This window comes from Arachis hypogaea, chromosome 2 (assembly GCF_003086295.3).
Source record: "Arachis hypogaea cultivar Tifrunner chromosome 2, arahy.Tifrunner.gnm2.J5K5, whole genome shotgun sequence".
Classification (NCBI taxonomy): Eukaryota; Viridiplantae; Streptophyta; class Magnoliopsida; order Fabales; family Fabaceae; genus Arachis; species Arachis hypogaea.
In genome coordinates, this window is record NC_092037.1 from 18,015,499 (window position 1) to 18,029,066 (window position 13,568).

The 13,568-nt window shown below is 32.5% G+C and overlaps 2 protein-coding genes across 2 annotated transcripts; both read right to left on the bottom strand.

Annotated features, from left to right (window-relative positions):
• Positions 1 to 2,957: 2,957 nt before the first annotated feature.
• LOC112718558 (uncharacterized) lies at positions 2,958 to 6,227 on the bottom strand. Its single transcript, XM_025770215.3, has 4 exons — positions 5,797 to 6,227; positions 5,330 to 5,436; positions 4,265 to 4,364; positions 2,958 to 3,590 (listed from the first exon to the last, which is right to left on the bottom strand). Exons 1-4 carry the CDS (start codon positions 5,864 to 5,866, stop codon positions 3,268 to 3,270), a joined length of 600 nt encoding a protein of 199 aa, XP_025626000.3. The 5' UTR covers positions 5,867 to 6,227; the 3' UTR covers positions 2,958 to 3,267.
• Positions 6,228 to 8,169: 1,942 nt separating this feature from the next.
• On the bottom strand, positions 8,170 to 13,071 carry LOC112740606 (succinate--CoA ligase [ADP-forming] subunit beta, mitochondrial). Its single transcript, XM_025789247.3, has 12 exons — positions 12,719 to 13,071; positions 12,320 to 12,430; positions 11,511 to 11,622; positions 11,232 to 11,296; positions 10,534 to 10,611; positions 10,342 to 10,416; positions 10,092 to 10,244; positions 9,869 to 10,003; positions 9,457 to 9,621; positions 9,050 to 9,172; positions 8,537 to 8,608; positions 8,170 to 8,435 (listed from the first exon to the last, which is right to left on the bottom strand). The coding sequence occupies exons 1-12, from the start codon at positions 12,818 to 12,820 to the stop codon at positions 8,361 to 8,363; spliced, it is 1,266 nt and encodes a 421-aa protein (XP_025645032.1). The 5' UTR covers positions 12,821 to 13,071; the 3' UTR covers positions 8,170 to 8,360.
• Between the last annotated feature and the right edge of the window lie 497 nt (positions 13,072 to 13,568).

Here is a 13,568-nt window from a genome sequence, read left to right on the forward strand (position 1 = left end):
ATTGTCCGACCTTTCTATGAGATATTTATCTAGCCGACCTTCCCTCACCAGCTTTTCTATCACATTTCTTAGGTCATAACAATCATTAGTGGAGTGGCCATATAATTTATGGTACTCACAGTATTCATTTCGGCTCCCCCCGCCCCTTTTTGTTCTTGATTGGTCGTGGGGGAGGTAGTTTTTCAGTATGACAAATTTTCCTGTAGACGTCGACTAGGGAAACTCGTAGGGGGGTGTAGGAATGATACCTTCTAGGCCTCTCAGATCCGGCTTCTTCTTTTTTCTTGGGCTCTCTATCTTTTTCTTTTGATTGATGGGGGTGCCCTTGTCGCCAGCTGGGTTCTCGTAGCCTGGCGTTTTCTCCCATATTGATGTACTTCTCAGCTCGTTCTTGTACATCACTCAAAGAAGTCGGGTGTCTCTTTGAGATGGACTGGGAGAAGGGTCCTTCTCGGAGTCCGTTGACTAGGCCCATTATCACTGCTTCAGTAGGTAACTCCTGGATTTTCAAGCACTCTTTATTGAACCTTTCCATTTAGTCTCTCAGGGGTTCTCCACCTCCTGTTTCACTCCTAATAGGCTGGGAGAAAGGCTGTCGAACCACTTCATCGCCGCCTTTGTCAAAGTCGTCGAAAAGGCCTTACAACGAGTGGCACCCGACGCGTCGGCTAAATACATCCGACTTTTGAAATTACTGAGGTGATGCTTCGGATCAGTCGTTCTGTCATATAGATCCATGTCGAGGCTTTTAAAGCTTCTAGGAACTTTAGCCCTCATGATATCCTCGATGAATGGATCCTCTTCTCCTAACGAGGTGTCTTCCCGATCTTTGCGGGAATCCTTATTTCGGAGGTTGGATTCCAGCCTCGAGAGCTTTTCTTCAAGCTCTCTTTGTCGCTCAATCTCTTTCCTTAGGCTTCGTTCCGCCTCACGCTGTCGTTCCAACTCCTGTTCTAGTTGCTCAAGTCGACCTTGGTGACCATGCAATAGTCCCATGAGGTCGGCAGAGTGAGGCTGTCCATCTTTTCCAGATTGATGAACTTCAGAGGAGATCCTTTTTTATCCCTAGGTATTGGAGGGACCTTCACCATGCTGTCCCTCCGTTCCTTGTAGGGATATTATTGCTCTATCATTGTTGACCGTGTCTTGGTGCTCTTGTTCAGACTCCGATACGGTGTGTCCATCTTCATGTTGGTCGTCTGCCATCACTGGTTGATCTTCTAGGTCCCCGGCAACAACGCCAATGTTCAGGGGCTTACCTAGAACTAGATGGTTGGGCTTGGATTAAAGGCCCAAACGATGAGGGAACCTGGACTTCGACTAGCTTCGTGCCTGGAAGCCGTCGTCCGAGGTGATTGTATGTGTATTGGCGAATGAGGGTGGTACCTGCAAGGACACTCCGATGCCTAAGTCCACAAGGAGATAAGTAGGTTTTTGTATCTTAGAACTTTTCATACCTGAGAGGTGTTAGTGTATTTATAGGTGATGAGCCAATAACCATCGTTAGAGTAGTTCCACTATTAGTGGTAGATAACCGTCCTTTTATCTTAGGGTTATTGAGATATCTCTTCTAGAAGTGGGTGAGAGATTTTACGAGGCAGTTACTTATTTGAATAAGTGTCATCTGCCAGCTCATGTCAAATCCGACCTCTTTTAAAGGCCATCCCTTTGGGTTGGGCCTTTTTAACTTAGTTGGGTCTGGCCATTGCATTGGACCAGAGTATGAACAATTGTCATATTAGTATCTTCACTAAAGATGTTCATTTTCAAAGGTATAATAAAAATATATTTAAAATATTAAGAATAAAATAAAAAAAATTAAGAATTAAGGAATTTTTTTAAATTTTTATACTTTATTCTCTTTGTTGCATTTTATAATTATGTTGCTACATCGAGATGAAATGACATTTCTTCTCCCATTTCACTTAATAATATATTTTCTAGAAGGGATAAGTATTGTTTTGATCCCTAATGTTAAGGGTCAGAATCGAAACCGTTTCTAATGTAATTTTTTATTTAGAATCATCCTAAGCGTTTTATTTCATATTAAAATCGTCCTTTTAACTTTTTATGGACAAAAATACTCTTCACTACTATTGGCATTTTTACCACCACCATCATCATTTTTACTACCACCAAATATATCAAATCAGATTCAAGAACACCAAATTAGATTAAACAACATTAAATTCAATAACAAAATCAACACACAATAACAATAAAATCAAAAAGTAACAAATTAAAATTAGAATTAAAAGCAAAGACAGAAGCAAAAGCAGAAGAAGACACAGAAGCCGAAGAAGCAAAAGAAGCAGAAGCAAAAGCTCAAGCAAAAAAAGAGAGGTGGAAGAAGGGGTAACGGGCGGCGAGCCAGTGACCAAGGAGGGAGGAGTCGCCACCGTCACACGCGTTGCTGTCGCCATCATATCGGATCTAGGGGGAGAGAGAGAGGACGCAAGCCAGTGGACAAGGGAGAGGAGTCGCCGCCGTTACACGCGTCGCCGTCAAGGTGAGGAATGCGTCGTACATAGCCGCCGCTCAGCCTCGTCCTGCCGCAAGGTGGAGATCGTCGCGTCGTTGCTGAAGAGAGGGAGACAGAGAGAGGGAGCCCGCGAAGATGGAGAAGATGCGATGGTAGTGGTGAGTGGTCACCGTGTTGCCGCCGCTTCCGTCTCCCCTCCCCCCTCCCCCTCCCCCTCCCCCTCCTCCTCGCGTACCCTTTTTCCTTTCCTCCAACCCCAATGCATTCTTTTCTTTTATTTTTTTAAATTTTATAATTTTTTTATTAAAAAGAACGATTTTAATACAAAATAAAACATTTAGGACGATTCTAAATAAAAAATTACATTAGGGACGATTTCGATTCTGACCCTCAACGTTAGGGACCAAAACAATACTTATCGCTTTCTAGAATGAACATCTTGTAATTGATTTCAAACAAACTATGCCAACTAAGATGAACAATTTTCACTAGTTAGTGTAATCACATACCATTAATGTGTAAAAAATACACGATTCTATGAAATTAGAAGAAAAAAAAAAGGAGGGGGAGGAGGGAGGGGTTAACCAAATTAAGAAACTCACATAATGATATACATATATATAAAAAAAAAAATGTAAGGATTATCAAGTGGAATGTGCTCTAATTCTACTATGCAACAAACTAACTAATACCAAGTAAATCAAATTTTCTCAAAGATATCACACTAACTAGTTCCTCCTTCAGTTTTTTTTTTTTTTTCTCTTTCCCAATAACTAGTTTCTCTTTCATATTTGCTCATTTTCTTCGATGTGCCTCTGCTTGCTCCTAGACTTGGGTGTTGAGTCAAAATTCAAGTTACTTGATTCTGAAGATTGGTCCTTGGTCCTGGGCCTAGTTGACCCACTAGCATCTTTTGACTTCCTTGTTCTACCTTTCTTGGGAATGTCTTGTGGGCCACTTCTTGGTGACTCTACATCTTGTTGGGCCACAATAAGCCCATTAGAAGGAGATTCCTTGGACTTAGAAGACCTCCTTGATTGTCTAGGCCTGTCTGAAGATTTCTCCTTTGTAGGAGATTCTTTTGATTCCTTTTTCTTTGTCACTTTATCTAAATCCATGGGTTAATATACACACACATTAGACGTGTAAAAAACCAAAAAATAAATAAAGGGTAAAGGTTTTTTTAATGTTTATAATTTTTTTTAAAATATCTTTAATATTTAATTTTATTGAATGTTGTGTCTAAGATTTTTTATTCATTTAATTTTATTTTTAATATTTTTAATTTGTGTCAAAATTATCCTAAATATTTTCAATTTTATTAAAGCTTTAGATGAAGTTAATGTGCACAGATAATCTCAATACAAATTAATATTGTTAGCGACAAATTAAATAAAATTAAACATTAAAGAAAATTACAAGATACAAACGTTAAGGATGAAAAACATAATATGTGTCCATAAATAAATTAAGACCTTTAATATAATAATTTAAAATTATACTTATAATTCAACATAAATTATAAATTTTGAATAGAAAATTAAAAGTGAAAAAAAAATTATTCTCTCCCTTAAAAGAAATATTAATGAGAAAAGAATAAACTTTTTTATACGTAAAATGAAATGTTAATTAACAGACAGAGAATTTTTGCTCACTTATATATTTGTTTTATTTAATGAGAATAAATTTTTTTCAATCATTAACATTTTTCTTTGTTGGGATTGTTTAATCAAATAACAAATTCATAAGCATGTGGAAGAAGAAGAAGAAGAAAAATGTTACCTTCGAAGTTGGTTGAATTATCCTGTTCTCTATTTTGAAGATCGCTGGGAGCAAGAGGTGATGACGCCGACCTTGGAGAAGAGTGTTTGAACTCGTTCATCTGAAAATCATTTTCTTTTGTTAAAGAAATTTAGAGAAGGATAGAAATGAAAATAAATTAAACTAAAAAGTGATCTAAGAATATAGGTTAAGAGAATGAAAGAATCTTTTTCTTTTAATTTTCTCAATATATTGGAAGTATATAGAATTTAAAAAATTAACATTTAATTTACAAATTTTTTTAATCAAATTTGTAATATTCTTAACAAATGTTTTTAGTAAGACACGCAAAAATTCAGAAAAGTATGATTAATTATAAATAAACACTCAAATAAAGAATTTTAGATGGACATTTTAGTTCTTAATACAATTTTTATTTTTTAGAAATATTTGCAAATTAATTATATCAAACAGATTGGTTAACCCATTGTTTTTGAAAGGAAGTAATTTGTCATACAGTAAAATTTTTTTAGACTTAATGTTTTTATAGTAAATTTGTTAGAAATTTATTTGTTTAACGTGCATATTAAAAATTAATTGAAAGTGATGGAGAGAAACAATTTGTCTGACAAAAATATATATAAAAAAATTTTAGAGAATAAATATTTATTAAGACTAAAATATCTTATCTAAAATTTTTTAAAGATTAATTTAAATATATATACATTAATTAAATCATTCATATATATATTTTTTAAACAAATACAATTATTTTAACTACATGCTAATGGGACATCGATGTTCTAACTGTTTTTTTTTTTTTTTTTGTCCCCATAGTATTATCATAAATGTTTATTTCATTAAATACTATATGCTATTTACATTTAACATGTAGCATTTGTTAGTACTTAATAGAAAAAACTAAGAATGACAACCAAAACAAACCACTTGTAAATTTTAGTGGATGAAAAATTATAAAAACAAATTACAAATAAAGAAAAATATATTTTATATAGTTTAAACTTTAAATCCTATTTAAACAGAATATTAATTAATATACTATAAAATTAGCAAGTAGATAATTACCCAGCTAGGAGAATTCACAGAGGGACCATCATATCCTATATGGGCCACATGCTTTACATCTGTGGGATATCCAATTTGTATTTCTTTCTCTTTAGTCGCATCCGTTTCTATTGACCCAAAAAATACAAAAAAGTTGCATCAGGTTCTGCCAAGAGAATTTATTTAATTAATTTTATAAAAGGGTGGATGCAAAAGTTATTTTCTACAACTGTTTCAAACAATTATAGCAACAAATATTCATCTTTTTCCCGGGATATGATTTTAGGGTTTAGTCTATGCACTCTACATGATCACTCATTAACCATACAACTTATGCAAAATATTATACAAAGAAGCCATATAATGATTTGTTTGAAGAAATTGTTTGAATAACAAAATCTAAACTCTTTATTTTTATTTTTTTTTATCATTTTTCTTTTTTCTTTTGGGGTTTGCAATGATTTCATTACATGATGAGATTTACTTACCAAACATTTGAGAAATATATCTAAGGCCTTTAAGAAGTCCTTTGACCTTGTTGCTTGAAGACATGCTCATCAAATATCTAATAGCTTGAAATTTCTCCTCACAATTTATAAACCCTATACTTTGATTATACCCTTTAGCATGAAAGATAAGAACCCAACATTAAATTTGAGACCCATGGTAAGAGCAAATATAAGGAAAGAACTTTTCTCTATTATTGAATTTCCACCCTATCATTAAAGTTCTTCCCTTTTAATTAAAAGGGCCACCACCTCAAGATTTTATGTGTCTTTGAATTGGAGAAAAAACCCAGAGAGTAGCCATCAATTAATTAATGTGGAACTAGGGTTGTGTGTTTGGGTTAATTTTGTTTCTTTGTCACTTGAAGAAAGAGAAAAAATAATTTCTCAAAAACCTAAAGTAGTTTTTGACAAATGTGTTTTAGGAATCTAACTAACAAAAGATCTGTTTAAGGAATGTATAACCATGTTTAACTTTGGTTTGATTCGGTGGCAGTTGTTTGCTTTGTTGATTTTCCTAGTCAATCAAAACCAGAAGCTGGTCGAAATTTTAGGTGTGACAATGAGAATTAATTAAAAGGAAAAGGAAATCAATTTTGAAAGGTTTCTAAATTTAACAAATCATTTCGTACAATGAATATTGTCCACATGATTGGACAACATAGGCTCTTGAGGATGTTCATCATTCCTATTTTCTTGGAGACAAAATAACTGGAATGCTAGTATTTTAACTAAGCTTTTCAATGTATTTAAGTTAACGTTAAGTATATGATATAGTTGGTTCTTAGGGGTTCATATATTTGATTTAGTTTTTACTTTTATATTTTAACATAATATCAGTTGATATCACATTGTATATTGATACTACAACCCAAAGCCAATGGGTTTCAATTGATATATACCGTGAATCAAATGAGTTTTATTATGGGATTAAAATCCTCCTCTTCTTTTTTTTTTTTTTTAATTTTGTCTACTTTGGTTAAAATCACATTTATTTTTTTCTAGTGAAAGTAGTTTTATTTGAGTTTCTAAAATTCTATAAGAGGTAAAGTACTTTTAAAATTAATTTTTTCAATCTAGAACTTGAATGTGAAAATCCTTGTTAAGAAAAATGAATGCTTGTCCCTCCAACTATCATATGTAGATTTTTTCCATATTTATAAAATTTAAATTAGAGACATTATCAAAAATGAAGTATGAAATCATATTATCTAATCAAATATTCAAAAATAAATATCAACCCAAATGTTCAGTGGGTGTCTGTTATAATGTTAAAAGATGTGTTTTGGAAAATTATAAAAATTTAATTACCAATCAGTTACTCGTATAAAAATACCTATTGAAACTTGGAATGATAAAATATTTATAATTATCAAATTATAAATAGAATTACACTTATAATCAAACGATGGTTACATCTATAATAGTGGCTGATTTTTTTACATCCATAAAAAGTTTGATTATATTGTTCTAAAATAATGAGTATTTACTTATGAAAATTTTGATTATTATACTGCAAAAAATTTGACTATTAAAATAATTAATCACTTTTCTGAGAATAGTGTAATAATGTGACTAAGGTGACTTTAGGTACTATTTTAACATTAATTATTAAAATTCTCCAGAGCCTTTTAGTGTAATTCTTCTCTCCTAACACTTTTAGGGTGCATGTAGTTTGCATTTTTATTTTTTATTATTTTTAGTAATTTTTTATTTTCAAATTTCAGAAAACGGAAATTGTCTTGATAATTTTGTTAATATCCTCTCTTTGGTATGTTGGTTTTACATCACTATCCCTTTTTTCTAAAATTTAATAAAATTTTTAATTATTTATACAATTATAAAACTGCTATCAAAATGATGTAATATTGAATATTGATAAATGTTAAATATTAGATAACAATAAATAATAAATGATAAGTTAAAATTATAAAAAATTCATTTCATAATAAATATTAAATGCTAACACGTTTTATTTAAAACATTAATAATAAAGAAAGAAATTATTTTATAATATTATTACGAACATAAACATTAATAAAATTAACCTTTAAAAAAACCCCTAAATCAAATCAATCAACCGCATGTTAAACATGAGTTTGTAATAACGACATCTCACATAGAAGTCGAGTACCCACAGGCCAGAGGTATGAATTTCCTGGCTTGCAAATTCAGATGGCTAATAAATTTAGTCTTGTCAAACCTAATAAAAATGTCAAGGGTTTAGGGGTCCTTCACGAGTCTCCAATTTCACAATGCCTAACATGAAAGACATGTGTCTAAATGTTATTGGCATAGAAGACACAAGAAAGATATCTTTTAGAATTTGAAAGAGGGGAGCCAAATGGCAACCACTTGAATCAACAATGTGGGTATCACTAACTCTTATTGGAATCACTTTCATAACCACAAACGGGTTCAATAAGTTCCTTGCATCAATTCCCTTATCAAAACAGGCTTGCATCGATTCCCTTAAAATAAAAATAAGGGCTTAACAAAAAGAATAGTGATTGAACTGAATGCCAAATTTGGACAAAAGTAACCCTTCATTTGTAAGCTTTCACTGCTTTCTGTGCAGCATCATCCAAATCTTCGGCTGTTATTAGTTTCATGCCACTTTCCTGTTAAATCATCAAAAGATTATCAACATAATATGCATTTGGAACATTCTTGCTTTCGTTTCTAATGGACTAGTTATCTATGTACATGAATTAGGATTTACCTTCAAAATTCTTTTTCCTTGATCAACATTGGTGCCTTCAAGACGAACCACAACTGGTACTTTTAGTTGAACCTTGAAAATAATAGCATGATAGTGTTATAAGACGATGAGGATTTAGTCCTACTTCTGTTTAATTTAAAAAATCATGTTGCCGTTTTTCCCCCTTGGAAAAAAAGGTGGAGACGATGCAAAAACTATCCGTAGCTATATAATTTTCGCTTTATTCAACATATTTCAAAAACTGCACTATCAAGAAATTAATTCCAATAGAAAAGACTGATTTTCTGGAGTTCATTGAGTTTTTCAATATCTCAGGTAAATAATAACCATTATCTAAAGCAGCAAATAAGCAAAAAAAAAATAAAAGATGGAGAAGAATAAGAAGCAGCAAATTGGCATGGAGAAACAACGTTTTTCTTTTCAAACTTATGATAGGTCAAAGGATAAAACTGTTTTCCAAAAGCATAGTTTTGTCTCCTCTTTGTGACTGTTTGATGACAGGAGATTACATACCTGTTTGGCAGCATTTACTATTCCACTTGCAATAACATCGCACTTCATGATGCCACCAAAAATGTTAACCAAAATAGCCTTTACTTTGTCATCAGCAGTCAATATCTTAAATGCCTCAACCACCTGGTTTATAAAATTGGACCGAACATAAATATTGCAATGTGGAGATCTTTCAAGGGAATACCTAGGCTTTCTTAAGGTTCATATTCATGCACCAGCAGATTACATAGTGATTACATAAAAGATGTTGAAGTACATATGAAGCCAAAATGTTTTTCAGATTTCATCAATTGGAATAAAAATCAGGTTAAGGCACCAGCAGATTACCGGCAGAAATGACAAGAGAAAATCAATTATCTCGATCATAAAGTGGAGCTAAGGGATCAATCTAAAATTTTCAACATTACCTGGCCTTCAGAGGCATTGCCACCTACATCCAGAAAATTGGCAGGAGTACCCCCATGCAATTTAATTATATCCATTGTGGCCATTGCTAACCCTGCACCATTCACCATGCAACCAATTTCTCCATCTAACCCAATATAATTTAAATCTGCCTTTGCAGCAGCCACCTGTTGAAAGAAGAAAGACACACAATACATATCAAGTGATGAGAAATAAACTACATAGAAAGGACTTGACAAAAAAGCACCAACAGATATTGAGAAGACTGGCATTGCCAATACAATCAAATACAAACAAAATCGTCAATATCAGAATAACAGAAATGTATAGACAACTTGAGCTGCACAAGTGATAAGGGCAAGGTGGTTTATGTGTAAGGACTAATGTAAGACACAAAAAAACACAGAAGTAAACCTCTCGAGGATCCTCTTGCGTCGTATCACGGAGAGCAAATATCTCTTTCTGACGATATGCAGCATTATCATCAAAATTCATCTTAGCATCAGCAGCAACCAACTGGTTATCAGCAGTTTCAGCTAGAGGATTGATCTGTTCAAGATATTTGACTGTCATTAATGTACAAATTCTTTATATAATAATATATTGAAAACAAATATTGGACATTCCATGTGCTTACTTCCAAAAGAGTGCAGTCAGTTTTGCAGAAAAGATTATACAAATTCTTCACTTGTTCAATAGATTTATTTTTATCAGCTCCTTTGGGAGCCAAGCCATCAACCACCTTTGCAGCATCTTCATCGGTAATTCCTTTAAAAACATCAATCGGTACCTACTAGAAAGAAGGAGCCCATCGGGTTATCATGCAAAAAAAATATACTAGCAGGACAGAAAATTTTAGTAATCATGAGAAATGCCAAGAATAAGACCTTTATAATCATGTCTGGGAATTTCTCTGCAAGGTCTTCAATGCTGGTTCCTCCCTTACTACAAGCAATGACAAGCTGCAAAACCAATAAAAGGAAAAAGAATTGAAATTCAGTTACATAAATACCATGCAAGGGTTTAACACTTTGCAAATAACGCAAATTAAATTTAAACAAACGGTACAGAATACTTACAGGACCAGCAGACTTACGATCCAGGATTATAGAAAAGTACATCTCATTCACAAGTGCCAGTTTTTGACACAAATAAACCTGTAGAAAACAGACAATTAGAAATATCAAAAAATCAATCCATCCAGCAGGACCGTGTATCCATTTCATATATGATTGTGCATAAAAATAAATTTGAACATCATTTCAAAACAAAACAACAGCTCTCATTGGGTATATTGTGCTCATCAAATTGTGTAATTGGTGGTGGGGTCATTAGTATTTCATCAATACCACATATATATATATATATATATATATGATTGGGCTGTGTGTGTGTGTATGTGTGTGTGTTTAGATGATAAGAACAAATTTATAGGCACCAAATAGCACATATGAATACAAGCAAGTCCAGGTGACCAATCCAACCACTAAAAACACCACCAGATCATATGCTAAAAAGGCAACATGAACATTTTGTTCATCCTACGAACATACAGTATAAGAAACTATGTGCTCTAACCATGCAACTTTGGCTAAAAAAAATATTAAAAAAAAACAGACACCACAAGTATTAATTATCTGAGAAAGCTGGTGCCACTGTATTACATCTATAAATATCATTGTCAAGAGATGAAATTGCTGGCATATACATGCATACTGAAAATGAAGACATTTCCAGAAATAAAAAATTATAGATAATGATCAAATATATTTCAAACCTTGTTAACTGGTTTTCCCTGAGCACCAGTTTGTTTGGTAACAAGTATCTGCCCAAGCATCTTCCCTGAAATAATAAAAATGCCAATAACTACAACAACTGCAAAACAATAATACCACTATGCACATCCATCCTAAATGAACTCAACTCTAAATCAAGACCATAATATTGAAATGAATCAACTGAGATTGTCATATCAAATGCCATACGCATATAAATTCAAATGAGAACCAAAAAAATGTTCATTTTGGGTAGTGACATCAGAGGGAACATGTATTACCAGCAATATCTGCAACCTGGTCAGCCTTAACAATGTGTACACCACCCTTAAGACCATTTTTAAAAGTTCCCAAGCCTCGTCCACCAGCCAAAACTTGACTCTTAACCACGATCTGCACAAACAATCCTAGTCACATCACTTGTCATCACATATTATTTTTCCATAATAAGTGAAATTGTTAGATAATTTTTGAGTAAAAAATCCGTCCCTCTACACCATTCACAATTCCACAGCTCAGCTATTAAATATTTGAAAGTGGAAACCCATCAATTTGAGCTGTTGAACCGTAAAGGGTACATGTCAACACTTTATATCAATTATTAAAACAACGCAGAGAACTGGTTGTTCTCAATTTTCTCCACAAAAAATCCTAACAAGGAAAAGGGACATCCAAAAGCAAACAAGATGATACATTTTTATCAAGAAGATCAATTTTGATGCAATGTTAAAGTATTAGTGTCGATTTACACTGACAAGTAATCATATGCTATCACGACAGGTTAGACTTCTGAGACAGTTATATAACAATGTAAATAAATAAATCCTTTTCGTTTAATATTGAAAGGAAAAAATGCAGACAATTTATGAAACTAAACATTGACATTTAGTTTCCCAATTTATGTGAAAGCATCAAGGTTATCACAACTCATATCCTTCCTATCTTTCTTCCTTTTTATTTGTTGGATAAAAAAAGAATATCTATAAGCAACCACAAGAAGTAATTATAAAGCATCGCTATCGAAGATCTCAACATGTCGGAGAGTGAAATTCCTCTACAGAAAAAATATATGCTAACTATATCAAATTACCTCGCTTTCATTAGGAAAGACATCCTTGATAACCTTCCTTGCCTCTTCAACAGAGGAAACAGCTACGCCTCTCGGAACATTCACTCCGTACTTGCTCATCAACTCCGCTCCCTATTTTCAATCGACAACAAATAAATAAATAAACATGAAATTAAATTCCGTAGTCATTTCCATCAGTCACACCGCTCGATCCATCACGAAATCGCAGATCATCATTCTCAACAACGATTCACCAATACCACGAATAATATTACTACAATTATCATTCCGTTGTTATTTTTCAACAAGTCAAGCATCAAAATAGATATCTAAACCTAAAACTGTAAATAACAATCAACGAAATTCAAATCATATTTGAAATTGTCGAAAACAATGAGAGAGAGAGGATAGGAGAGTGACCTGGTACTCGTGGATGTTAAGACGGCGGAGCTGGTTGTGCTGCCATCTTCCGGCGACGGAGAGGGAGCGAGAGACGAGCTTGTTCAATAGTCCCCGAACCATTTTCTTCTCTCTTTACTTTTCTTTTCTTTTTTCTTTTTTTCCTTCTCTGTATTGTGATATAATAATGTTGAGGGATTTTTGATTTAGTTATATTTCAGATCCGACATTGAAATAACGAAACGGCGAGGGAAAAGAGTGAATGGAAAAAGCGAAAATGTGTAATGTGACACTTTTGAACACGCTCTCTTTGTGCTGCACTGCTGCTGCTGCTGCTGAACGCCAATGATAGCGGACCCTAGGATTTCTTTCCCATTTTTATTTTATTTTATTTTATTAATTTATTTTTAATTATTATTTCTCCTTAAAAAATGCGGTTGAAAAGTATTTGAGAGATGGAAATAATACATAATAAATCAATAATAATGTATATTATTAATTTATTATCATTGACCATTATTATAGGAGAGAATAACATCATAACATCATCAATTTCTCTTGACAAGTATAACATTATTTGTTATTAGGGTGGCTGGATATATGTTTAGCAATCTAGTTAATAGTTAAATTCGTTTTTAAAAAAATTATTTGTTTATTAAATTAATTTTAAAAAAAATTATTAATTAAATTCGTTCTTTAAAATTTTAGTTAGTTATTTTTAATTTTTTTGTTATTTTTAAAATTAATATTATTAATTAGGTAAATTTTATGGTATTTATAATTAGTATCTAACTTTTATTTAACTTATTTTTAGAATAAATTTTAAATATTTAATAATTATTTATTTTTATATTTTTAAAATTAAATGTTA

Bases quoted from the DNA above. Each gene is read 5' to 3' on its own strand.
- LOC112718558 (XM_025770215.3), bottom strand. From the start codon at position 5,866: ATGAGCATGTCTTCAAGCAACAAGGTCAAAGGACTTCTTAAAGGCCTT. The intron at 4,365-5,329 runs GTAATTATCTAC...AATGATTTTCAG, and splicing joins CTGTGAATTCTCCTAGCTGG to ATGAACGAGTTCAAACACTC. The intron at 3,591-4,264 runs GTAACATTTTTC...CCATGGATTTAG, and splicing joins TAATTCAACCAACTTCGAAG to ATAAAGTGACAAAGAAAAAG.
- LOC112740606 (XM_025789247.3), bottom strand. From the start codon at position 12,820: ATGGTTCGGGGACTATTGAACAAGCTCGTCTCTCGCTCCCTCTCCGTC. The intron at 11,623-12,319 runs GTAATTTGATAT...TTGTTTGTGCAG, and splicing joins TCTTTCCTAATGAAAGCGAG to ATCGTGGTTAAGAGTCAAGT. The intron at 9,622-9,868 runs GTTTACTTCTGT...TTCTTTCAACAG, and splicing joins CGCAAGAGGATCCTCGAGAG to GTGGCTGCTGCAAAGGCAGA.